We start from the raw sequence: 26,918 nt of genomic DNA, 5'->3' as shown, positions 1-26,918 counted from the left end.
CAAGCCTGATTAACCCGAGTTTGATAACAGAACCCACAGAGGATGACTCCAGCAGGCCGTCCTCCAGGACAAAACTCTCTCCCTCCCTCTCTGAACCCTCCCCATACAGAAATAAATAACTTACATGTGATTAAAAAAAATTAAAGAAAGTAGGCCTGTTGACACAGGCCTGTAATCCCAGTTCTTCAAGAGGCTAAGGCAGGAGAATGGAAAGTTCAAGTGCTACCTGGCTATAGACAGCAAGTTCAACGTCAGCCTGTATAACTTAGTAAGACCCTTTCTTAAAATGAAAACAAACAGGGCTGGGGATATAGCTCAGAGGGGCAGTGTTTTGTCTAGTATGCATGAGAATCTAGATTCAATTCCCAGTAACTCAGTAATGATGACAATAAAGAAGGAGTTAAAATAAATGACTTTTGGGGATAGAGAGATGGCTCACTGGTTAAGAGTACTTGTTGCTCTTCCAGGGGACCATGGTTTAATTCCCAGCATCCACAGGGTGGCTCACAAGCATCTACAACTCCAGTTCCAGGGAACCGGCACTTTCTTTTGGCTTCCTTAGGCACCAAGCATAGATATAGTGCACATACATACACACACACAGACAACCACTCACAAACATAAAACAAAAATCAATAAATCCTTTTTAAAATGTTCGATGTTGCCTTTAAACCCAGCACTCAGGAGGCAGAGGCAGGCCAGCCTGATCTATAGAGCGAGTTCCAGGACCAGCTTCAAAGCTACACAGAGAAACCCTGTCTCAAAAAAAAAAAAAAAATTCCATGTTGATACATGTTGAACTATGACATCATTATATCAGTAAACATATGAAACATATGATCACTATTTTTAATTTTTGCTGCTAGTATTTCTTTCTAAATATCAGAATGTAATGCTAACATTTCAAGTACAATTTAATATATGGACTCTAAGTAAAAAATGATTACTAAGTTTGTGTAAAAATTGCTATTGTCAATTTAAATAAAATTTTTAATTTGCTTGCTACTCTAAAACATATCTGTAATGTTTAAGTTAGCAAATCCTTAAATATGGATGTGTATAAATAAATAACTGGGAGAAAGGTTAGCATATTAATTAAAGTCCTATATTTATAATTATGCTACCAAAGCTAATCACCAAGGAAAAGCTAAGTGTTCTAGTGGGAATTCCAAGTCACATTACCTACAGTGCCAGGAGCTTTAATTAAAGCCCAACATCTCATCTCAGTGATTAGCTTTGATGCTCAGGCAATGAATGGAGGTTTATCTTATCAATCGTTGATCACTAATACTTAGATTAGGAGGTTTGCTATACACATCATTTACTAAGCCAAGAAGACAGCAGTGTTTCCAGTTGGTTACACAACACAAATCACAAGCTATTAATGAGAAGAGGAGAAACCTACCAACGCTTTGTCAATATGAGAGTCCTCCATTACAATATTTGGCTCTAAAGAACAAGGATGTCTGGAGAACGTAGTGAAATCCAAACTAAATAATGCAAAAAATACAGGTAGTAGAGAGAAAAATGAAAGTAAGGAAATCGTTCAAAAGCTAGGACAAGAACTATTCCAAGGCAGAGCTACTGCAGAGGCAGAGGTCATCTCTAACACTGACTGACTGAGCTGATCAGAACGAGCAGTCCAGGAGCATTGCCCTCTTCGCCACAGCCTCACTCCCCCAACCAGAGAACCCGGCCCTTAGTCTTCTGCGTGCTAAGCAAAAGCTCAACCACCAGTCATACCCATAGCCGGGACCCAATCTCTAATGAGGCTTTTATGATAACATCATCACTGCAGACAAAAATGTGTAATTTCAGAAACCAATTCTGATTGGAACAGTGACAATTTGAAAAGAATCTTTCATTTTCTCCATTTATTTCTTTAATCAGACTATTTCCGAGTAAAGCACATCTGAGATGGGAGCTGTGCCTTGTGCCAGCCTCAGCACCACAAACTCCGTGCTAAATCGAAGTTTTTATCTTGACAAATCTACAGCCACTTAAGGAGAATGAGGAGCTATCTTTTAAGATGGAATGCCTGAAAGGGTTGATGCAAGAAGCTTGCATTCACAACACTGAACAGAGCATAAAACAGAACAACCGTATCCCACGGGAACCAGAAATGAAGACACTACAGAATTTTTAAAGAGAAACACACAAAATCTTAGGGGAGTGAGTAGAGAGAGGGAGAGAATACCATTTCCTAAGAGGAAACTGGAAAAATCTCCAGGGATAAAATCCCTTCTAATTTAAGCTCTACGCTTAGTATAATTCAAGTAGAAATCTAAAGGGGGTTTTAAAGGTATGTAAGGAAGAGAAAGAGGTGACAAAGCTATTCTCAACTTCTACTAGTAGGAAAACCACAGAATGGCCTCCTTCCTGGAGAAACACGACGAACAAGACAGCACCTGGGCTTCACACTACCCCTTAAGATTGCATGTTAGTTTATAACACTGAGCCTCATTTAAGTTAAGAGCATCACCTGGAACAGAACAGAGAAGCTGGAGGAGAAATGAGCACAAAGATCAGAAAGTGATTTCCATACAGAATGCGCTGAAGAATGGCTTCTTTCTCAGGTTTGAGGTCATACAGCTACCATGCAAAATGAGCATTTTCACACAAATTCAGCCTTCAATTTTTTTTAAGTTTTGTGTATGTGTGCAAGTCTACATGAATAAATGTGAACCACGAGCATATGAGCCTGCAGAGGCCAGAGGAGAATATCAGATTCCCCAGGAGCTGGAGATACAGGCCATTGTGAACAACAGTGTGGGTGCTGGGAACCAAACCCTGGTCCTTTGCAAGAACAGTATATGCTCTTAATTACTGAGTCATCTCTCAGTCTTGAAAAACTCTTAATCGAGTCAAAATCACCAGAAATAGAGTCCTCAGAGGCCCCAAAGCTAAGAATGGATCTCTGCTGATTGCATTCTGTTGCCAGCTGACACTGGAGCAGAATACAATGCTATATAAAGAATCTGTCATTTAACAGGGAAGCTACTTCTAGTTAGTGATAATACCACAAGCTAGTGACAGTATGAAGACACTTAGCTAAATATCTGGAGGGAAATTAAACCATGATCTCAAACATGCACTAGTATTTGAAGTCAAATTGGAGGTATTCATTCATCTATTGCCAGTTAAGAATGGTCAGGGCCTGCCCCTGGAAAAGACAGCCCCTTGTGTGGCCCAGCCTCATCTACAGAGCCAAAGGCCACCCACAGCTTCCACTGAATTTGGAATAAAGAAGGAAAACCACTGAAGTTCAGTCTTAGTTATGCAATGAGAATTACTCTCAGAACTGCAAAGGGCTCTAAGACCAGGGTCCCATTCAGAGTGCCCTGACCTTGGGGAAAGGCGACTGGATGGGGTAGTGGAAGGCACAATACGATGGGGGGCACAGCAGTTTCCAGTTTCCATGACAGTCACTCAATTCCCCTAGGTTAACCCACCACATACTCTAATCTAAGGCCACCAGGAAAAGCCAAATAAAATGCTATGGTAGCTATTTTTATTTAGTGAAATTAGGTGATTTTTCTGGCTTCTGTATGTTTTATATTGGCCATGCATTTCATTTTTCCAAAGAAAATAAAAATTATAGCTGAGTATTTGTGGTACATGCTTGTAATCTCAGCACTAAGGAGGCTGAGGCAGCAGGATGACCACAGTTTAAGGCCAGCTTGAACTACATAGCAAAATCTGGTCAAAAAGGTAAGTATAAAACCAAAAACCTAGTCAAACAAAATATGAAGGAAAAAATTCTCTCCATTCAAAGTAACTGTTAGACTAACCCATGAGTGTTTTCTTCCCATCAGATGACTCTGCCACGTTTCTGGCAATAAAAGAATCCACAGTGGGGAAGAAAGTAACTTTCTTTGTATTGTTAAAGAAATTATTTTAAAAGGCTGGAAATAAACAGTGAGAACATATGCCATTCACTGTGTGAGATGATTCATGCAAAATAACTCTGAACGCACAGAACTTACCCTGATGCGTTGAAAATGTCAAAATCTACAATGTGGTAAAAATAATATTTTCCTTGTCAAAGAATTTCTTCAATTGCTGCAAATTAGTCATCACTCACGAACCTAGTGTCAGAAGCAAGATGACCAAGTGTGTTTGCAAAGCAAAAGAACTCACTGACAACTGAAGGCACGTATTTATAACACGCGCAGTGACACAGAAGTACCAAACACTGAAAGCGACAGTGCACAAAGAACTTAAATTCCAAAGTCAAGGACCACTTAAAAAGATCAGTGATTCAAATAGGTGATTCAGTAGGAAGTGTTACTTATCAAAGTATAAACAATGAAGCCTTGTGAGAAGAGGGACACAGTCCCCACCAACAGTGCCAGGAGCACACCCTGGGTGCCAAAGTCTTCTTTTCCATAGAGACGACAACAACACTGTCAAATGTGTCAAACAACTTTTTGGGCTAGGAAACTAAAAACTAGCAGTTTCTACGAGAACATCCAGTCAAGAAAGCCTCAGCATTTTATAAAATTATCAGTTCTGAGCCGGGCGGTGGTGGCGCACGCCTTTAATCCCAGCACTTGGGAGGCAGAGGCAGGCGGATCTTTGTGAGTTCGAGACCAGCCTGGTCTACAAGAGCTAGTTCCAGGACAGGCTCCAAAACCACAGAGAAACCCTGTCTCGAAAAACCAAAAAAAAAAAAAAAAAAAAAAAAAATTATCAGTTCTGTGGTCTTGCAAAGGTGTTCTTCAGCTCTGTGGCAGCCCTGGAAATAAGCCCTGCCCAGGTGCCAGGGGAAGCAGAATAGGCCTCATACTCACACAACTATAATTTGCTTTGAGGTCTCACGACTCAGGAAGATTACATCCAAAGATCTGTGTTTTTTTTTTTAAATATTTATTTATTTATTATATATACAATATTCTGTCTGTGTGTCTGCCTGCAGGACAGAAGAGGGCACCAGACCCCATTACAGATGGCTATGAGCCACCATGTGGTTGCTGGGAATTGAACTCAGGACCTTTGGAAGAGCAGACAATGCTCTTAACCTCTGAGCCATCTCTCCAGCCCCAAGATCTGTGTTAGCTAGGTGTGGCACTTCACGCCTACAATCCCAGACACAAAGTAGGATGATATGGGCTCAAGGATGGCTTGAGGTCGCAGTGAGACCCTGTCTCAATGAAAGACGTTTTAATCGTGTTTCACAACTGCACACCAGGTATGGCGGTACATGTCTGTAATCTAAGTGCATAAGAGGAGAAGACCAGCCTGAGCTACATACTAAGACCTTACCTCAAACAAACAAAACTCCACTTATCCTGTTTTTAAAAGATATGATAACTAACAGTCACTCCCTTTACAGAGTTTTCTCCTTAGTCACTGTGAGCTCACTGGGAACAGCTAGACAATGATAAGCTACACATTACACAATTTTGGAAATTTGTTATGCTTTTGTTTTTGCGTGTACACGTTTTGCCTACATGTGGCCACAGAATCCAAAAAAAGCATTGGATTTCATGAAACTGGAGTTACAATTGAGTCACCATGTGGGTGTTGGGAACTGATCCAGGGTCCTCTGGAAGAGGAGCACCTAGAATACTTAACTGCTGAGCCATCTCTCCAACCCTATTTTGAAAGTCTTTTCCCTGGAATCACTACAGGCTTCGTGCCATCGACTGCTGCTGACCTCGATGCAAGAGTCCTGCCGTGAAAGCCGAGTTTATCTCCAGATGCTTGCTCAGCAGCCAGGCTTAGGCTAACTGGCAAGATGCTGTGATGTTTGGAAACTGCTCTGACTGGGTACCCACTGCTTCATGAATAACATCCCACTAAAACCTCAGGATGGCAGGAGGGAGAACTGGTATTTGGAAATGACCACTCACTAGAAAAACTGGCATCTTTAGCAAGTACTAGTCACCAAAATAAACCTAATGAAAAGATAAGCCACTAAGGTCCATGTCCCCAGAGTAGAAAGGCGAACACAATTCAGATATTAGTGTTCTCAGAGGTCAGACGTGCGGAAAAGTAATTTAAACTACTTTCAAGCGGCTTCATGTTTCAACAGTACCACACAAAATATGAACTAGTACAAAAAGATAAACGTTAATTTTTTTCCAAGAAAAGGTTATTGTTTAAAGATATCATATCTGAGAAGATCTCCTTTTATCAAATAGGTAGATAGCAGCAGTGTTTGTTCACTGCCAGCTGATCCCAAACAGAAGACCACTGAAAGGCATTTACCTCTTCTAGGCTGGGGAGCGAAGAAGAAGATACTGTGCGAGATGACAGTGGGTGAAATGGCTCTTGACCAATAGCGTGTTGATGGTTCTGTATGTGTATAAAAGGGTTCTGTGGTGGCCTGGGAGGCAATGGAGGTAGGCCATAGGGAAAGCCCGGCCCTATTAAGTGATTCTGTTGCAAGTTAGCAAAATTCCATGCTCCTTCAGGAGCCAGGTATTTCAGGGGAGGTGGAGCAAGGTGTTCAGATGGCAGTGAAAAGGGGGAGCCGAAGAGCTGAGGTGGGAGGCGCTGTGGGAATGCTGGACTGTTGGCTACTTCAATGTCTCTGCTGTTGTCGTTACAGTTAGAAAAGTGGCTACTGCGGTCTGTGCTGGAAGGGGGAGATGGGACTGCTGGTGGGCTTCTAGTCTGAACTTGTCTGTATTGCAAAAGTCTTGATTGAGGTGGTGGCATTTCAGCTAGCTCTCGAGTGTCACCTTGATCACGATGAGACAGCTCTCTGAGTAAGTCCTGAAACCTACACGAAAACAAGAAAATATGAGGGAGAAACGCCATTGCATTAAGAAGAGCAGAGTCAGCCATGTGTGATTTCATACCAAATCACAATATCTAACTAGGGATGCCATTAATCCCAAACTAAGTATTGACACTCAGCAGATACTAAACTGGAGATGCTCAATAAAGATATCAATTCCCTGTTTTTTACCTTTGCATGAAAGGCTTCATCCTTGCCTCAACATGCAAACTGGAAGTGATAGAAGGCTACCACAGCCAGGGAGATAGCTCAGCAGGTATAGATGCTGGCCACCAATTAGCTGACATCCAAGCTAATCCCTGGAAGACCCGTGATAGAAGAACCAACTCCCCATAGGCTGCCCTCTGGCCCCCATATTCATACAAACACAAATATACCCAAACACACATGTACATACACCTGTACGCACCCATTACACACACCCCTGTACACACACATACATACCCATACATCCAGAAATAAAAATAAATAACTAAGAGGCTGAAGAGACAGCCCACCAGTTAAGAACACTTGTGTTCTTATAGAGAACCCAGGTTCAGGTCTCAGCACCCATGTGGTAGCTCACAACCACCGGTACCTCCAGTTCTAGAGGATTCAAGACCCTCTCTGGCTTCCTCAGGCACCAGGCATGCACACGGTACACACACTATACATACAGGCAAAATACTCATACACATGAAACAAAAAAAAAAATCAATTAATTAAAAAAAAGTTGTATATTTTAAAAATAGAAATAAATGCTAAAAAAAAAAATGAGAAGAAAGAAGCTTTAAGGGCCACAGTAACAGGGTTTTCCAGAGAGGATGAGGAGGCAGCACACTGCAGCCATATGATGCTGACCACAAATACGCTCCATCAAGAGTGAATCCTCAGAGTGCCGAAGCTCCAGGAAGTCAGATAAAAAGTTAATAATAAACTAGCAATCTTTAAGTTTTAGCCACAAATTTACTTCTGTCTCATTATTCTTTTATTTACTAAGTAGGCAGACAAACAAGACACACAAACAACCCAGGAATGGCTTGTTTCTTTTGATAACAGACCATAAGTCAAGGAGCTAAAGTCACAGATCACTAGGCCCAGATTTGTACAAGAGTGATGTCTAATTCTCCATATTGTAGAGTCAATGGAGAGAACTTTGTAGTATCCACCAACAAGGCCAACAGTGAATTTATTTGAGACCGTGTTCCAATTTAAAACTAAAGGGCAGAAAACTCGGGTCCCGTTCAGGGCTGGCCCTGGGCTGCTGGAGTACCTCGAGAACGTTGTCTCCACTTCATCGTCAACTCTGCTGGCCAATTTCCACTCTGCCCTCACTGGTGGCTGGTGGAGGCCAATGGGTGGCTGGGGAAGATGTGGGAGGTGAGGATGGGGATGGTGTGGATACGGGATGCTGCCCTGGCTGAGATAGGCATGGTGCTCACTCCACTGTTGTAGCCGCGCCTGCTGCTGCCTCAGTGTCTCCAGAGCTACACTTCCATGTACTCGATCTGCAGAAAGAAGCAGGTGGGAAAAGCTGGTTTAGTCCATTTGGGGCTCCAAGTAAATTTTGTACAAAGACCTTTACACGCAGATTTTTCTCCACAAAGGCAAAGAAATAGCTATAATTCCATTGGGTAAAAGTAATATCCTAAATTTGTCAGAGCCCAGAGCTATGGTGTTGACTGTACTTCATGATGGTGCAAATGATGTCACCTGGATACTTAGTATACACATATGTACATATAATACTTGAAGCCAAATTTTGTAATACTAATTGGTTGGGTTTTCTGGAATTATTTGGAGAAATGAATCAATCTTGACCTAGAGTTAATACTATACAGGACACACCATGTTCAGCAAATAACCTGGGGACTCTTTTCACGTGTGACATTATGACAGGCAAGCTTACCCAAAGCTTCTCCTATAGGCAATCCTGGGGAGTTCTCATCAACAAAGTTGTTCAGAGGTGACGCTAGGATAGGACCAGGCTGTGTGATGGCTCTCAGTGGACTGTGACCGTCAGGAAGCACGGGAGATGGCTGCTGCTCAGGAACCACAGCCTCTGCAGCTGGAGGAGACTGTGGTTGGTGAGCAACTGCATTATTGAAAAATGCATTGGTGGGCCCCGCCTGAAATGCAGGAGAGAGTTGAGGAGGTGGCTGCGGGGCCTGTGGAGGTGCCTGGCTTTGCTGCTGGACCACCTGATTTGGCTGAGGTGCCACCTGATTTGGCTGGGGTGCCACCTGATTTGGCTGGGGTGCCACCTGATTTGGTTGGTCAGGCAAATTATTCTGTTGCTGATTTAACAAGGTATGCTGTTGGGGAATAGGAAATGGTGGCCTGGGTAGCTGAGGAAGTGGATGAAAATGGCGGCTAGGGATTGCATACTGTGTGTGAGGTGCAGGAAGAGGAAGATTTATGTGTCTTGGGTTGAGATTATCTTTTCGAGGAAATTTGGTATTGGAATAAACAACGCTGGGACGGGATTCAGGACTTCTGTTCTGTGGATTTGATTCCAAATCAACCTAGAGGAGAAAAAGAAAAAAAACAAGAAACATTTTTAACTGCAAAAAACCGAGTTGGGTGACTTTTCATCCTTTCCCAACCACACCCCACTTAAAGGCTATAATATGCTCTTATCAGTAGCAGTGGGAGGCCTGAGGTGCAGAATCAATCACCTTTGACAATCAAAGAGAATATTCTTATAAATTAAAAAAGATGACAGAGGAAACAGCATATTAAATTTGAGTCTGAAGGAAAGCCGCTGCCATTTTATTAGAATGGCCACTCTAATTCTTACTATACTATTTTCAGTTTCACACTTTCTTCCTTAGAAAGAGAACCATTAATTTCTTTCCGATATAAATCAACAAAATGTGCTCTTTCCATCTGATTTTATTGTTTTTATATATCCAATCTACTTCTCCAAACAAATCAACATTAATAAAAACTGTGTCTCTGGCAACTTCCAAATAAACAGATGCCATGTCACGGGTATGGTTGCTGACTTATGCCCACTACATAGTCTGACATTCTTTCTCTTAACAAGTGCATCGTGTCTGAGTCTGAAGATTAAAAAGCAACAGTAAGATTCAGTATATACCCTCAATAGCTTAGAGCAGAAACTACCCTTGGCCCAGCCACTCTAGCTCCAGTGCCCTGAACCTGTGTAAATCGGGTCTTCTCAGAACATAGAAGGTCAATCATTTACATGTGATCCATGGCTCCTTTCACACTGCAATGGCAAAGCTGAACAGCTGCAACACACACTGTGTGAACATGAAGCCTGAGATTTATGTCTAGCCCTTTGCAAAAACAGCCTGCCAATCACTATTCTAGAGCCCAGCAGAGGCTCTGTGTAAACACACGAGACATTGGAAAGAGGGGTCGCATGAGATACTAGGGCTAAGAAAAGTAAAGAAGGCTTCAGAAAAGCAGGCTCCAGGGAGAGAAGAACATTCTAACAAACAGAGTGGAAAACAGCACAGCAGATGTAGGATACATATTTTCTGTTCATAGAGCTAGAACTTTCTTCTTTACATGTTAGCTTCCCCTTCTTGACATCAATCACACAGACCCTAGTTGACTCAATACTGAGCGCAAACATCAAGTTTGATGCCATTGAGCTTTGGAGAACCACCGGGAAAAGGGTTTGAAATTAAAAAGCATGCTTGTCTTGAAATGTAGGTTTGCTGTAAGTGTTGACAATGTGAAAACAAAAACGATATGTAATGTTGTAAAGTGACACCTTCTCTTTCCCAGCTGTTAAACCACTCCACAAACTGTTCTGTGTTACCTTGCAAGTTTCAGTGCTGAAATGGTCAGTGAGAATTGCAGGGTGCTTGTTTAGTCAAAGTCTATACACTACACAGAGTGCCGATCACTCCACAAGAAAACAGACCAAGGAACTTGGTTCTTAATTTGCACTAGGAATACTGGCCAGGCCATTGCAACCAACTGAAATGCCAATCGTACACCAAGAACCATAACATCTCTCACCACTTGGCCCTTTGGGTCCTTGGGATTGCTAGGTGTGTAAGTGATCTGAAAACCAAGTGTTCTGGTCTTCCTAAGTAGTTGCTGTGCCTCTTGTCCACATCTCAGAACCTAACTGAGGTTCCTCATAAACAAACATTTCCTCATACAACTCATACTCTTGAGGATGGTGAAGTTACATTAGGTAGGGACACAATTCTCTCCAAAAGACACTGCTGATGTGCACACTCTGAGCACACACACAGGCTATGGTTACATGCCATGGTTGTTTGTGGCTCAGTTGCTGTTTTAATTTCTCCATCACTCGTGACTCTGACACAGTCAGGAAGCTCATGAGCACAATACTCTACGGCCCTGAAGTGGGAAGGAGCTGCGGAGAAAGTGGACTTGTGTGTGTCTCAAAGGGTGTAGAGGAGAATAAATGGCACTTCAGGACCCCTCAGTGGACACACCAGTGGCATACACAGTGGGAGGCAGCTTAGTTTCAGGTGCTATCAAAATTAGAATCAAGATAGCCAGTGCCAGTCATGTCACTGCTTTTAAATTTGCTATAAATCTTCTGTTAGAAAAGAAGTCTAGCCGGGCGGTGGTGGCGCGCGCCTTTAATCCCAGCACTTGGGAGGCAGAGGCAGGCGGATCTCTGTGAGTTCGAGACCAGCCTGGTCTACAAGAGCTAGTTCCAGGACAGGCTCCAAAACCACAGAGAAACCCTGCCTCAAAAAAGCAAAAAAAAAAAAAAAAAGAAAAGAAAAGAAGTCTACCTGGCAGCCATGTTTCTGTTTCTCTACATTTCAGGATGCTTTGCTACGGAGCCCAGGAAACATGTGCAAGGAACTCTGAGCTCTGTTTAATTCAGTGCCTCAGTATTAAGAGGCATATGACAGTGGTAGATGCAGGCTGCTTCAGACCCATTATCAGGTTTACTTTCTCAGCAACACCCTCTGACTCAATCAGGAAGTCTCCTGGCTGCCTCACTTACAGCTCCTCCTATGACATGCCTCCATCTCTGACCTCTGCCAGTCAGAGATGCTCCTGGGACACTTGTGAGAAGGTAGAGAACAGCTGCTTAGGCAGAGGTTGGAGATCCAAATTGGAAGTCTTTCTTATGATGTGAGCACTTAAAGACATACTCAGACTAGTTTATAGCCACCAACCTTAGACTCAAAGAGAAGCTGGACCACATAGAACTCTGGGAAGTCACAACTTGAGGGCTAGGGTCATGAGAAGGGAATGTATTTTAAAAAAAAAAAAAAAAAAAAAAAAAAGCCAGAAGGAGTTGTAGGAAAAGAAATGTTGTGTTAAAGAAAATAATAGAAGCAAGACAACCAAATGGCAAACACCAAAGAAACATGAGCTGTGGTTGAGACAGTGCGTGAAGCTCTTGAACTGTGTGGGTTAAGGTGCGGCACCAGGAGATGAAGGTCAAATGCACCTTTCTTTCCTCACTCTTCTGCTATGGTTGTGTGGCGCTGAGCACTGAACCTCAGATCTCGTGTGTGCTGGAGACACACTACCGCTGCGCTACATCTCAGGAGAAAGCGTCTTTAGCAAGTCCGCCAGCCAGTGCTCGCACACAAGGCTAGTATGTGAGTAATGGCATGACAAGCAGAGTGGGAGGAATGGGCAAGTGGGAAAAGTCTGCACAGCGGAGAAGGCTGATAACTCGGAGTCAGAGAGGTGAGTAGACGAGGACAGGAGACAGTAAACTCAAGAGGACTTCATCTAAGGCTGCAGATAAGAAAGGCTCAAGGATACATGAAAAGCAAGTTATCTGTTGACATCAATTAGCAGGGCACAACCTTGGTGGTGGTGCATCTAGAGCAGTCACTCCACACCGTGAGGTAACAGGCTTGAGAAGAGCCACTGAGGAGCCAGGACAAAGCTGAGCACTGCACAAGAAAGGAGGGACCAAGTCTCACTGAAATGAAAGCACACAGCTTCCAGCCACGCTACATCAACCAATAACGTGGTCTTCTCTAATTTGTGCCAGCACAGAAGCAGGAAGAGTAAACAAGTGGGCAGACACAAAGTTAAGGATCTGCACAGTGGGTGTGGTGGAAAAGGTCAGGTACTGAGGGAATCACTGTCACAGTCCTACCGAGGCTAAAGTCACTACCAACGAGACATCTGTAGCTCTGTCTTCATACAGTTAGGAGCTCTTGCTATTCTTGCAGAGGACCCAAACTCAATTCCTAGCACCCACACAGTGGCTCATAACCATCTCTAACTCCAGTCCCAGGAGCTCTATGGCCTCATCCAAACTCCACAGGCACACACGTAGACACATACATATATGTAGCCAAAACACTTATACACATAAAATAAATATTTAAATTTTTTTAAAGAGAAAATCTGAAGAAATATTTACATGCAAAGAAAATAACTCAGTTAAAGACAACAGGACAGGAGAAAGGTGACATGCCCTACTAAATTATCCTAAAACAGAAAGCATAACAGAGCCATGGGAAGCAGAGCTGCTTTGGGCCAATGAGACCTTCCCCACCAGAACCACACACTCAGTTGATGTGAGCAGCATACCTGTTTGAGCTCTGTAGGCTTTTTCTCTGGTGTTCGGATCTTATTAATTTCAGGTCCAGGGTTACTTGTATCAGTTTTACCTAAGAAAATATTTTTAAATCCTTATAAATTATCTCCAATAAACATGACATTTCCAGTCACTATTCAACACTAGACAAAGCAGAATAGTTTAAAGATTATTCATTCATTCTCATAGCCTTATACGCTACCGTGTGCATGCTAGTCCTCTACTGTCCTTACACTACCGTGTGCATGCTAGTCCTCTACTGTCCTTACACTACCGTGTGCATGCTAGTCCTCTACTGTCCTTACACTACCGTGTGCATGCTAGTCCTCCATTGTCAGAACTGCTGCTTTTCTGTGAAAAACAAAAAGTTATACATGAAAAATGGCAGGGCAAAAGCTTTACAAAGGAGAAACAACCTGAAAACAGCAAATAAAAGAAAATGGTCCACTCTCCAAGATTTACAGTCTTTCTTTAAAGAAAAACAAAAACAAAAACTGGACACATAAAAGGTCTTGGTATTCCTGCCTGTTTACAAAGGCTCAACACTTTGTTCATTTGCAAATGCAATTAAGTAAAAATCTAAATGATGTGTCAATTCAACTTTCTGAAGGAATTTCAGTTGACTGTTAGGCTTGGACCTAAAAGCTTCCTGAATGCCCACATGTGAAGTGGCTTGTTCTCCAGCCTGTGTGCTACAGGGAAAAGTAAACCTTAGGATGTGGAGAGTGAAGGACAGCAGCAGGCATTGGGGCTCTAGCCCCTTTCTCTTTGGCTTCTGTTTCCCTATTCCCATGAACCGAACACAACTCCTCTATCACACAGGTCCACAGCAATGGGACAAAGCAAGAGTGGACTGAATCCATCAAAACTGGAACCAAAACACATCTTTACTATAAGTTGTCAGCTCCAGCTGTTCTGTCACACCAACGGGAGTTCTAGTGCAAAGATTTTGAGCAGAAGTAAGCGAGGGATTGCAGAGGAAGCAAAGTAAGGCTTTCCAATACCTTAGAATAGAGAAGCCTACCGCGGTGGTGGCGCACGCCTTTAATCCCAGCACTCGGGAGGCAGAGGCAGGCGGATCTCTGTGAGTTCGAGACCAGCCTGGTCTACAAGAGCTAGTTCCAGGACAGGCTCCAAAACCACAGAGAAACCCTGTCTCGAAAAACCAAAAAAAAAAAAAAAAAAAAGAAAGAATTCAGCCCAAGTTGGGTATTTTCTGAGAAATGCCCTAGCAACAGCCCCACTGCAACTAAAACACTATTAACTACGTCATTAACTAATAAGCCAACAAAAGCTATCAAATGGAATTATAAGTATACCCTACAAACATCAAGTTCACAGAATCCAAGATTAAAAAGAAATCCATTTCAGTGTGGAGGCTTACACCTTTAAACCCAGCACTCAGGAGGAAGAGGCAGATAGGTTTCTGAATCTGAGGCTAGCCTGGTCTATATAGAGCGTTCCAGCCTCGGCAGGGCAGAGAGAAGAGTACTAATTATGAACTATCTAAGAGCAGCATGCTTTGCTGCTCCTTTCAGGTGGTGCTGCAGTAAATGTAAATGAAATATGCATCAACCACTGCACTGAAGCCCCAACCTCAGAAATGTGCCTTAAAGATACAAACAGATTAAAAGCAAAAGACCAAAAACAGTGTGCACTACTCTCTTTAGTCAAAAGAAAGCCCAAGAGCTGCAAAGACATTGACCAAAGTAGACCTCAGAGCCAAGAACATCACCAAGAACAGTCATGCTGTGACAGTAAGTGAGTCACCAGAGAACACACTCTTGAATGTTTATCTCCTAGTAACAGACCCTAGAATTTACTGAGAACTGACAGAATATAAAGAAAACCTAGACAAGCATGGCATAGGAGATAAACCTGTCATCCCAGCTCTTGGGGGAAGTAAGGCAGAAACATTAGGAGTTCAAGGTCACCCCCGAGCTGCATAAGCAATCAAAAGCCATCCTAGCTGAGACTTGGTCTCAAAAAATAAGAACAATACAAAAGATAGACAAATAAATTGTCTTCAGAGACTAATTTCTCTCTTCAGAGAGTGACAGAAAAGACAGGCAGAAAGCCAGCAAGGACACAGGCAGCACTCCTGACCAGCATACCCTGAGCATCCTGGGGCTTCAGGGCACACATGAAGCACTGATAAAGAACAAATCTCAGTGAATTCAACAGAATTCATGCAATACAAAATATGCTCTTTTACCATGATGGAATTAAAAGTAAGAACCAGTAACAGAAAGCATTTTAGAAAATCATTAATAACCAGAAACTGAAACTCACCATTTTAAATAATGCATGGCTATAATCTTTTTGGTTTTATTTCTGAAACAGACTCTCACTACACTATAGCTCAGGTTAGCTTGAATTTCATAATCTTCTTGCCTCAGTCTTCCCAATGCTGATGTGATAGGTAAGCACCATACCACCAGCCCATGAACCTTAAAATATTTTAAGAGAAATTAAAAAGTATTTTTAAAGTATATTGAATTAAAAATGCAAAAACAACATATCAGAATCTGTGGAATGTACTAATAAGGAAGACATTATACTAAATAGCCATTTTAATCAAGCTTCTACCTAAGAAAATGTTGAAAGAAATTAAGACCTAAAAATATAGGTATACATATACTCTGTCCATAGACCAGAGACTTAACATTGTTAAGCTCCCAATTATTCCAAAAGTGACCCAAAAATTTAATGTAATCCAAATTAAAAGCCTAGCTAGCTTTCCGGTTCTTTGCTTTTTAAAAGACAAGCTGAGGGGGCTGGAGAGATGGCTCAGCAGTTGAGAACACTGGCTGCTCAACTGGAGGACCCAGATTCAATTCCCAGCACCCACATGGCAGTTCATAACTATCTGTAACTCCAGTTCCAGGGGATCTGATACCTTTATACCAATGCACATAAAGTTAAATAAATCATTAAAAACAAAAAAAGACAAGCTGATTCTGAACTGTTTATGGAAATGGAAGAAAAGCCTAGATGAGACCATTTTAGAACAGAATGAAGTGGGAGCACCTAGACTACCTGTTTTCCTAAGCAGCGTGTACAAAGCTGAGGTACTCAGGCCAGCATGTCTAGCATGGATGAAAACGTACACCAATGAAAAAGAAGAGCCCAAGTATGGGGAGCTGATTTTAGCATGAGCTTCAAAGTAGCCCAGTGACAGGAGAATATCTATAGATGATCCTGGAGCAAACGACCACAGACATGCCAAACAAAGGAAACCACCCCAATGATCAGTCTTGATCTCACAGGACACAGAAAGCTAACTCAAGGACCCACTATGAGAGTTGACACAACAAGACTTCTAATGGGATTCCACCCACCGTTTCGACTTTGCTCTTGTTGATCCTTCTCTGCATGCTGATTCTGCGGCTGCCCTATGTTGACAGGTGGGTGATGTCCAAGGCCATAAGGGATCGGTGACCCACGTCCATGCGTATGTAACAGGTTCATATTGTAGGCCATCGCTGCTGGGTGTGTAATAATCCGAGGATCAACTGCAAACCTACCCTGGTATCCTGTCCATGGTACCTAAATTATTATAAGAAATAAATTACTCGAACTGAGTATATTTCTCAACACAAACTGATATAATGTTGTTGATTAGCAAAATACAAACAGACACATAGAGAGACAACATATTATTCAACTACCATGTTGATATCAGTCAACAGTAACAATAGGTAGAATCACTACTACATCCCTAGTACCCAAAACCTGGTTCTCTAAATCTTCAGGATGTTAGGAAAAATGGATCACTGGAGGCTAGAAGGAAATGAGGACTTGAAACTGATGCTTATTCCCTAATATGTCAAAGCAATTTATACTTCTGAATCGTTTCCCCTCCATATGGATGTACACACAGATTACCATAAAAATGATTTTTTTCAAGTGAAAACTGCATGGTTACGTAGTTTAATAGACTGGATCAAAGAACAGAGGCTAAGACTTCTCGACACAAAGAGTAGGTATTCTAACCTTTCATGAGTAACAGTCATTTATTTAATGCTCATTCACAGCAGGCAAAATTCAAACGGGTCATTATTTTAATTAATGCTTTTGATTGAGTCAACTCTACCTTAGATCACCTTCACAGAGGCAGAAAGATTGCCTATACACATGTGATCTCTCCAGGGTAACACAGATGGGATGGCAATGACAACTGCTCTCATCGTTATAATTGCTTAGCTCAGACTCTCAAGAAATCCTCTATACTAAAAGCTTCTCTGACCTAGGAAAATGAAATGGAAATCCTAACAGAGAGACTATTTCAAGCAGACCAGGTATCATGTTGCCAGGAGTCTGGGAAGAAATAACTCAGCTAAAATATGAAGCCTCTGAGGCACAGACAATTACTCTGTTTGGCTGCCATGCCTGTGGCCTACCATGGCCAACAAGAGTGAGAATGCATGCAGCTCAGCAGTTTCCTCTTCATGAACACAGCTCTCTGAAAGATCATCTCTACCTGAAATTACCTCACATAAATCAATTGTTTCCTAGGCAAAAACTTCTAAATTTAGAAATATCTATGTTTCTACAAGTTGAACAAAAAGCACCCAGCATTTCAAAAAGGAAATAAAAATGTGTTTATATATAAGATGGGAGTCCTCTAAAAATCTCTTCTTAGAATTCAGTAGTGTTCTTGTATGGCACTAATGTTACATAAAGCGTGACAAATTCAGACCCAAACTTGACTAAAGATCTCTTCTGTCTCCTTCAATAATTCCATTGCTTAGGATCAGTTCATGACTGAGAAAAAGACACATAAAAACATCATGGCCGGGCGGTGGTGGCGCACGCCTTTAATTCCAGTACTTGGGAGACAGAGGCAGGCGGATCTCTGTGAGTTGGAGGCCAGCCTGGTCTACAGAGCTAGTTAGTTCCAGGACAGGAACCAAAGCTACAGAGAAAACCTATCTTGAAAAACCAAAAATAAATAAGTAAATAAAATCATCACTTATACAATTCTCCTCAAGAGACAAAAAAAAAAAAACATTTTAGAAGAAGGCTTCTGAATCAAAACACATGACTCATAGACTTCTTCATATCCTATGATAAACCAACAAGTTGCATATAAGTCAGACATTTCTTTGGTCATTTCAAAACTTAGTAGTTAAACACAAGTTGCTTTAAAAGAAGCTTATGGACACTGGAACGTTAAAAGTAAATAAAAGTGTGTATTGGTATGGGTGTGGCTCAGGAGTGATTGCTGAGCATGCGAGAGACCCTTGGCTTGATGCCCAGCACTGAAAAACAGAAGTTGGCAAAACACTCACTGAAATTGCCACTACTTGATCCAGAAGAAAATACTTAAAGCATGCACTTACAGGCAAAGGCACCGACATGACTACATTCCCTCCATAGACAGCAGGTACATAAAGAATACTTGTCCCAGTGTGAGGATCTATTCTTTGAACGGGGCTTGGAGATTTTCCCAAACTTGGGTGAGGTCCAAGAGGGGGCGGAGGAGTATATGCTCTAATAGGATTGCCAATAAGTACAGAAGGATTGGGTTGAACTGTAAAACAAACCAAAAAAAGGAGACTCAATAGATGTTCACATTGACTTTGACAGAAATGTTCTAATCATCCAACAAAAAACACATTTCCCAGGTGAACCATGAAATGCCTCCACCAAAGAACAAGTGTGCAGAATAAACCACATTAGGAAACAAGCGCTCCACGGTGCTCTCAAACATCAGCCACAGCTGTGCGGAGGGTACTTTCCATAACCCGCAGTGCTAACTTTCGAGAAGCTGGAGGTAGTACTCAAGACAGAGAAATATGAGGCACAACTCGCAGCAGCAGCCTCAAGGCTAGGAGCAGGCAGCAGCTCAGAGCCAAGTTCTGACTTGCAGTTGCAGCAGTAACATATGGAGTGAAGGCTCCTCGAGTACCACATGTATTCAAAGTCGTTCTAATAAACTACCATGAAATGTGTATGGTATGGCATTTATAGGATAGAAATACCTCGCAAATACTTACATTTTTAAAAGGCTATGAGTGTCAGTAGCTACACTTTGACCACTTTTCAGAAATTAACATGTCACAAAGTCACTAAGACTACAAAGTTCGTATTTGTATATACCTGAGAGATGGAGGTAGGAGTGGGGGTTAAGGGAAGGGGAGAGGAGGGGAAAGATTGATAGACAGAAAGCTCTTTACTGTAGCAAATTTTGTTTAAAAAAAAAAAAAAGCTTCTACTCACCAATGCCATCATTCTGGAAATGGTCGCTTTGAGGATGATGAAGGCTTTTTCCCTTTAAAGGCAAAAACAAATACATGACAGCCTAAGCATGTTTTAACATTAGAGAACAGGGCTTCTCCTCAACATGTGCAAAATAACACAACTACCCACAATGAATATTTTAAACTCCCAGGGTGTCATCAGGAATTATCCTGACTACATCAAGCTGACTTTCCTTAGCTCCATGCCCTCTCACGCAACACTGCTGTGTCTTCAGTTTTCTGCTTTAAAACTGAAATCCTAAAATCCTTTTGGTTTTGTATCTTAAAGATTTATCAGGGCTGGAGAAATGGCTCAGTGGTTAAGAGCACTGGCTGCTCATCCAGAGGACCTGAGATCAATTCCCAGCACCTACATGGCAGCTCACAACTGTCTGTAACTCCAGTTCCAGGAGATCTGACACCCTCACACCAATGCACATAAAATAAAGCTAAATAAATTATTTCTTAAAAAGATTTATTCTATCTTACTGTGTGTGCACGCGAACACACAAGTGCTTGCATGAGCAGAGCTATGGGTAGGTGCTTAGACAAAATGGTCAGAAGAGGGTATTCCATCTCAGAGTTTGGAAGGTGCCAGGTTTATCACACATGAGCGAGGATGCGAACTCCAGTCCTCATGAATGCAGAGTTCCCTAACCTCTGAGTCAGCATTCTAGCCCATTTTGTTAAGACAGGGTCTCACGTATCCCACCCTAGTCTCAAACTGGCTACATAGCTAAGGATGACCTTGAACTTCTGATCTGCCTGCAGGTGTGGCCACCATGCTGTTTTTTGTTTACAAAGCTAGGGATAGCTTTGTGCATGCTAGACAAGCACTCTCCCATCTGAGCTATATTTCCAGCCCCTCAAATTCTCTGCTTAATCACTTTTTCTCTTTTGGTTTGGTTTGGTTTTTGTTATCTAGCCTAGCTGGCCTAGAACCTGTGATAGAATGGATTGGCCACAAACTCACAGTGATCCTTCTTCCTCTCTGCCTCTCAAGTGCTGGAACTACAATGAAATGTGAAATCAATACAACTATCTATCCCATGGGAACAACCTTAAAATTGCTCTAAAACTGAAATGACAAAATATGAAAGTTGTTTTTCAAAAAGAAAAATTTGTGTTCTACTCATAGTGCAAGAACCTAACATGGTTTGATTTCTTTTCCAGTATGATTCATAGTATCTCAAAGTATTCAATTTCTCTGAAAAAAAAAAAGGAAGAGAGACACTGATGATTTTGTGGGAAATTTTAGTTAATTGCTAGGTGGCAATTTGGCAATATAGATCAGAAGCATCAAACACATACAGAGACTTTAATACTGTAATTACACTTCCAGAAATTTATCCAATTGAAATAATCAGTGATCTGGACACAGATGTTCATCACAGAGTGATACATATGTGTGATAAATGCTTAAGATCCAAATACCCATCACTGGGGGCTTTATCAAATAAGCAATGGCAGTCTATGTGATGCATTGGTCTGCCCTTAAATGACCACCAGTCACCAATGAGATGAGGATATCGGTCCTAAAATCACAAGGAGCTGGATTCTGCCAACCACTGCATCAGTATGTAAGTAGATTCTTTCCAGGGCATCTTAAGAGCCCTGTCAGCTAATATCGTGGTCCCAGAGAAACAAAAGTAAGTCAATCCCAACCAAGCTGATAAATCCGTGTTAAGTCTCTGTGCTAATGGTAAGGTTAAGCAGCAGTGGGAAGCTGAGTCAAAGGTAGCCATAATTGAGGTTCACTCTCCTTTTAAAGTGGGTAGCTTGCTAGCTGACAAGATAGTACTACTCTGGGTGCTTTGTGCTATACTAAATAAAAAGCAAACTGGGATTGTCACACAAAAAGAGGTGTCATGTCTTTATGTCTAATACTACATGCCACGCAGCTCAAAGGACATAGCTACCCACCATATTTTGATTTAATGGGTAACTGTAAGCAGCAGATTCACTTGATTTGGGCAAAATACAATTTAGTACCTTATAATCAAAACTGAATGTAACAGCCAGCTAGAGCTGACTATGTACAGAAGTTAATCCATAATAACTCAGCTGGGCGGTGGTGGCACACGCCTTTAATCCCAGCACTTGGGAGGCAGAGGCAGGCGGATCTTCATGAGTTCGAGGCCAACCAGGTCTACAAGAGCTAGTTCCAGGACAGGCACCAAAGCCACAGAGAAACCCTGTCTCAAAATACCAAAATACAAAAAACAAAAACAAAACAAAAAACTGTAACAACTCTGATAATAAACTTCAGCATGTATGCTTACCTTTGCTAAGGTGCAATTGTAGGATCTTTTATAAGCAACTGTAGTTCTTACCTTTTACATCTGTAAATGTAATCTGTATCACCTATCATTCTTTGTTTAAATGTTTACTTTTTTCATCACTCATTCTGTTTTCCCCACTTATTCATTCAATATATGTTTACTAATTTGGAGGACAGGAGCAATGGTTCAATGGTTAGGAGCAAAAGACCTCAATTTAGTTCTTAGCACCCAAGTCCAGTGGCTTACAACTGCCTGTAACTCCAGCTCTAAGGGATCGGACACCCTCTTCTAGCCTCCACAGGCCCTGCACTCACGTGTACAAACCCATACACACATACATATACACATGACTAAAAATTAAAACAAAGGCTGGAGCCAGACATGGCAGTACACACTTTAATCCCAGAACTGAGGAGGCAGAGGCAGGTGGGTCTCTGTGAGTTTGAGGCCAGCCTGGTCTATAGAGAAAGTCCCAGCACAGCCAGGGCAACAGAGAAACCCTGTCTCAAACAAAGAAACAAATTTCTTTTTCAGATGGGGTGTCATGTATCCCAGGCTAGCCTAAACTAATAACATATTCAAGAATAACCTTGAACTCCTGATCCTCTTGCTTCTACCTACCAAGTACTAGGATCTCAGGCATATACACGACAATACCCAGGTATCATTACAAGTCAGATATTCTTCTCGGCACAGAAGCCAGGGCAGTAACTGACACAAGCAAAAACCATTCCAGTTGAGCTAGCTTGGGTTTCACTGTTATTTGTTTTGATTATATTTTCCCAGCGTCCCTGCCTCCCTGCATTCAGTAACGTCCTCAACAAGAACCTATGGCACATATCTGACCCTACCTCCTGCTCCACCATTCTACTGTCGTCCACCCAACATCTGCCACCAAAGACTTGGGGCTAGCTTGTTTATCGATGCTTCTAGCATCTAACACATGGCACGGGGAAGTAATTCATTATGCAAACTGCTTTGCCCTCTAATAACATCAAGCCACAGAAGCAAAACATAGTATGTTTTCATTAAGCTAAGACCGTATGTCTGCACTAGCAGAGTTGCTCTCAGCTTAGTGCCTATTTAGCTAAAAGACCTTCAAAATATTAAGTCATTCATTCCTGCTCACATTAGGTATAACAAAGCCCAACGCTAATATATTCTTTAAATTCAGATCAGTAAGTTCAATGCCATGCCTACTATAAAGAATCCAACAGACTGCAGCAAATCTACATGTACCATTCACAGAGTCTGCTTTTCAGGATGCTAACTGCAAGAAAGGGTTTTTGCTTTTTTTGTTTTTTCCCCCATGCACTGGAGCAAACAAGCCAGAGCTGACTTTGCTCAAAATAACTATGGCTCAGAACTGAAAATGGCCTTGCCCTCCCTACACCCCTCAGCTCTGCGCCTCCAAACAAGTTGTTTTCAGACTACAGAACCATTTCATCTTCAAGAATCCAGCAAGTTGTCTCAACTCTGTCAAATGCCACTTAAAAGATTAGAACGATTTTCTTATTCAAACATTATTTTAGAACGTAATTCCTGTACCTAACAGCTTGTTATGGACATGCTTTTAGACGTCTCATTGGGGCTGGCAAGATGGCTCAGTGGGTGAAGGAATTTGCTGAAAGAACTGACTCCATCAAGTTACCCTCTGACTGCCTCATCTATGCATGGGACGGGGACAGACACACACACACACACAAACACACACACTCTAAGCAAATCAAATTAATAAGTGTTTTCAGGTTTTTTAAATCAAAATAAAATGTGTAGTAACCCTTTAAGCTGTGTTTTTATTCCCATGTTATCTGCCAGCCTCAAGTCTATCAGCAGGGAGTGCTGGGAGGCTAAAGGAAGGGTGCCAGAACTTCTCAGCTACCTCACTCTTTCCGAGGATGACTACAACATTAAGCATGGCTCCCCACCATGCTTGTGTTCTCATTTGTTCACCCAAATCTTGGGAATGTTCCTTGCAAATATAAACAGCCCAACAAGCCAGTGTACAGCAGGGTTTTACCTTGGGTGGTGACTGCTGCTGTCTGCTGCTGTTTCCTGAGTGCTGCAGTCGTAAAGCCCGAGGGATAAATTCAGGAGCCAGTGGATTCAACACATATGTCTTCTTGAGTTCTAAAGCCTCTAGCTGGGCCTTGATCTGTTCAAATGTGATCCCGTGTAGACTATGATTTTCATGACACAGGGCAATAAATCGCTCCCAAAACTTCCTGAAGAAAAGATTCAGAAATTTGGGTTACAAACGCCTGTGTGTGAATAGAAGTAATTAAAGATGATTTCAAATTCTGCCCACCTCAAGTCCTTAAGGTTAATATTCATATGAGTATGACATAGACTCTTTCTAGCAAGTGACAAATTTTATGTTTGATGCGCACACTGTAGTCAGTCGAGGAGCATGGTACATACAAAACAGGAAAACAAAAAACTTGACTCTTCCACCCTATTATAGAAGTGTGTTTGTGAGCCATATAATAAGGTTTCTAAGAATCTAAAGAAAATCTGTACTTCTAGTCCTAGACACACACACATGTACACATGTACCGTGTACTTCTAGTGAAACATGTAAATATACACATCTATGAACATTTATGCTCTGTACATTTGGCCAATACCACAATGCATATATAAAACAGTGGACAATGTCACGGCTGTCCTAGTCTGTGTAGATATCTGCTATGATAGTCATTTGATGAGGCTATCACTCAAAATTGCCTTTCTCAGAACTCATCATTAAGTAATGAGTGATTGTATCTATATACTATATATATAGAGAGAATACAAACTTATATGCTTATTAGTATAACTGTTAAGAATTTTGTGTGGAGCCGGGCGGTGGTGGCGCACGCCTTTAATCCCAGCACTCGGGAGGCAGAGGCAGGCGGATCTCTGTGAGTTCGAGACCAGCCTGGTCTACAAGAGCTAGTTCCAGGACAGGCTCCAAAACCACAGAGAAACCCTGTCTCGAAAAACCAAAAAAGAATTTTGTGTGGGACTAGGGAGATGGCTCAGTTGGCAAAACGCTTGCTGTAAAGCATGAAGACTTGAGTTCTGAAAGACAATACCCACACAAAAAGGTTAGGGTGTAGTATACCCCAAAAGGATCCCACTGAAGCCCCACGTTCAGTGAGAGGCTCCCATCTCAAGAAAATAAGATGGAATAGATGGAAGAGCACTTGACCCAACTTTCGTTTCTATCACCCACATCAGCTGGCACAAGAGCTTGCAACTCCAGCTCCTGGCGATCCGACTTTTGGCCTCTATGGACCCACACCACATGTGGCCCATATATACAGACACAAAAATAGAAAGAAATCTAAAATAATAGAGTGGAGAGTAAGGAAGATGCTCTGACGTCGACCTCCACAGATATGCTTACATACGGAAATGCATATACAATGCACTCACTCTCATACACATGCACACACTCAGACACAAACATACACAGCACAAAAGAACCTAGATATGCTAGGTTACGTAAAACGATTCAGTCAGAACATAAACTGGAGCCATGAAGGAAATCATCCACATGAGGATTCTCGAAAATAATCAGCTACTCATATAGTTGTCATAAACACAACTTAGAAAAGAATATTGACTAAGTAGTAAGAGCTAAGCAAATTACGGAAAATACAAGGAACTGAAAAAATTGCAATGTTCACTATTCATTTTCTTATCAAATCTGTAAATACGGGAAAAAAAATACATTCAAAACTTGTTACGAGCATTAAAAAAAAATTCACCCAGTTGGTAAGTAAGCTAATGAACTGAAGAGATATATATTTGAAAAAGTGTTCAACATCCTTCACAGTCAGGGAAACCCAAACTAAAACTGCTTTAAGATTCCATCACAGCAGAGTCAGAATGGTCATCACCAAAGAAAAAGGAGACACCAGTGCTGGTGAGGATGTTGGGGGTGGGGACAGCATTTGCTGCTGGTGGGATAGTATAAACTGCTACAGCCACTACAAAACTACAAGACCCAGCTACAGCACCCAAAGACACAGCACAGAGGCCTGCACATCCCGGATGCACGCACCGTCATATTTACTGCTGCACTTTTCACAACAGTTTGGCAATGGAACCAGTCCAGAGACCAGCAGATACACAGAATGCACGCATGCATATATATACTCATCCATAAGGAAAGCCAAAATCATTATTTACAAGAAAACAGATGTGATTAGAGATCATCGTGGTAGGCAAAACAAGCCAAACTCAAAAAGACAATATCATGTTTTCTCCCATACAGAGAATCTAGACTTAAGAGTGTGTGTGTGTGGGGGGGGGGGTCAAAGAAAACCATGAGAGAAAAGATTTTGAGAAAGGGGGGTTAAAAAAGTATGTGTGACATGGAAGCAGAAGGGGGGCTGAGGACCAGCAAGAGGGGTTGATAGAGGATGGGTGAGGATACAGGGAAAGTGGGATGAGGAAGGACAAAGTACTAACCCAGGGGTTCTCAACCTTTTGTGTTGGAATGACCCTTTACAGAGGTTGCATATCAAATATCCAGCATATCAGATATTTACATTATTATTCATATCAATAGCAAAATTACAGTTATGAAGTAGCAACAAAAATAATATTGTGATTGGGGATCACCACAACACAAGAAACTGTTACTAAAGGAACACAGCATTTGGTAGATTGAGAATCATCACACACACACACACACACACACACACACACCATGAGACTCATGACTTCATATGCTAACTTAAAGAAGAAAAGAAAAATATACAAAAGTGAGAAATACTCCTGGGTGCTAAACATAAAATAAACAAATCTATAACATACAAAACAAAAACAAAAAGGCACACTGGTCACAGTTGTATGCTATTAAAGGTTTGGGAATGAATCTCAAACGTGAAATAAATATTACCAAAAGCAACATGAAGAAAGTTTAACATGATTGACTATTAGTATAAAAACGTGTACCTATGAGGTTAGAATAATAGATTATACCGTTGAAGACATGTGATATGGTTTCTTCCCCAGTTAGCAGCCCAAACGGCCAGATGGACATTAAGTAATCAAGAAGGCTTCAAAAGCATCAGGGATAAGTTTATGATAAAAAGTTAACTCATGAGCGGGTATGGGTGACGACAGTT

General features: G+C 41.7%; 1 protein-coding gene across 6 annotated transcripts in view; it reads right to left on the bottom strand.

The window, feature by feature from the left end:
• Positions 1-26,918, bottom strand: part of Helz (helicase with zinc finger) — a 153,132-nt gene that overhangs the window by 15,035 nt on the left and 111,179 nt on the right. For all 6 annotated transcript variants that reach the window (XM_057773581.1, XM_057773578.1, XM_057773583.1 and 3 more), the window contains 8 exons: positions 23,816-24,020; positions 19,494-19,545; positions 18,614-18,804; positions 16,610-16,817; positions 13,262-13,341; positions 8,637-9,252; positions 8,001-8,235; positions 6,214-6,730 (listed from right to left, as the gene is read on the bottom strand). In XM_057773581.1, coding sequence (XP_057629564.1) covers positions 6,214-6,730; positions 8,001-8,235; positions 8,637-9,252; positions 13,262-13,341; positions 16,610-16,817; positions 18,614-18,804; positions 19,494-19,545; positions 23,816-24,020 — 2,104 coding nt within the window. The remainder of the gene's footprint in view (positions 1-6,213; positions 6,731-8,000; positions 8,236-8,636; positions 9,253-13,261; positions 13,342-16,609; positions 16,818-18,613; positions 18,805-19,493; positions 19,546-23,815; positions 24,021-26,918) is intronic.

This window comes from Chionomys nivalis, chromosome 7 (assembly GCF_950005125.1).
Source record: "Chionomys nivalis chromosome 7, mChiNiv1.1, whole genome shotgun sequence".
NCBI lineage: Eukaryota > Metazoa > Chordata > Mammalia > Rodentia > Cricetidae > Chionomys > Chionomys nivalis.
This window is presented reverse-complemented; position numbering and strand designations above follow the sequence as displayed.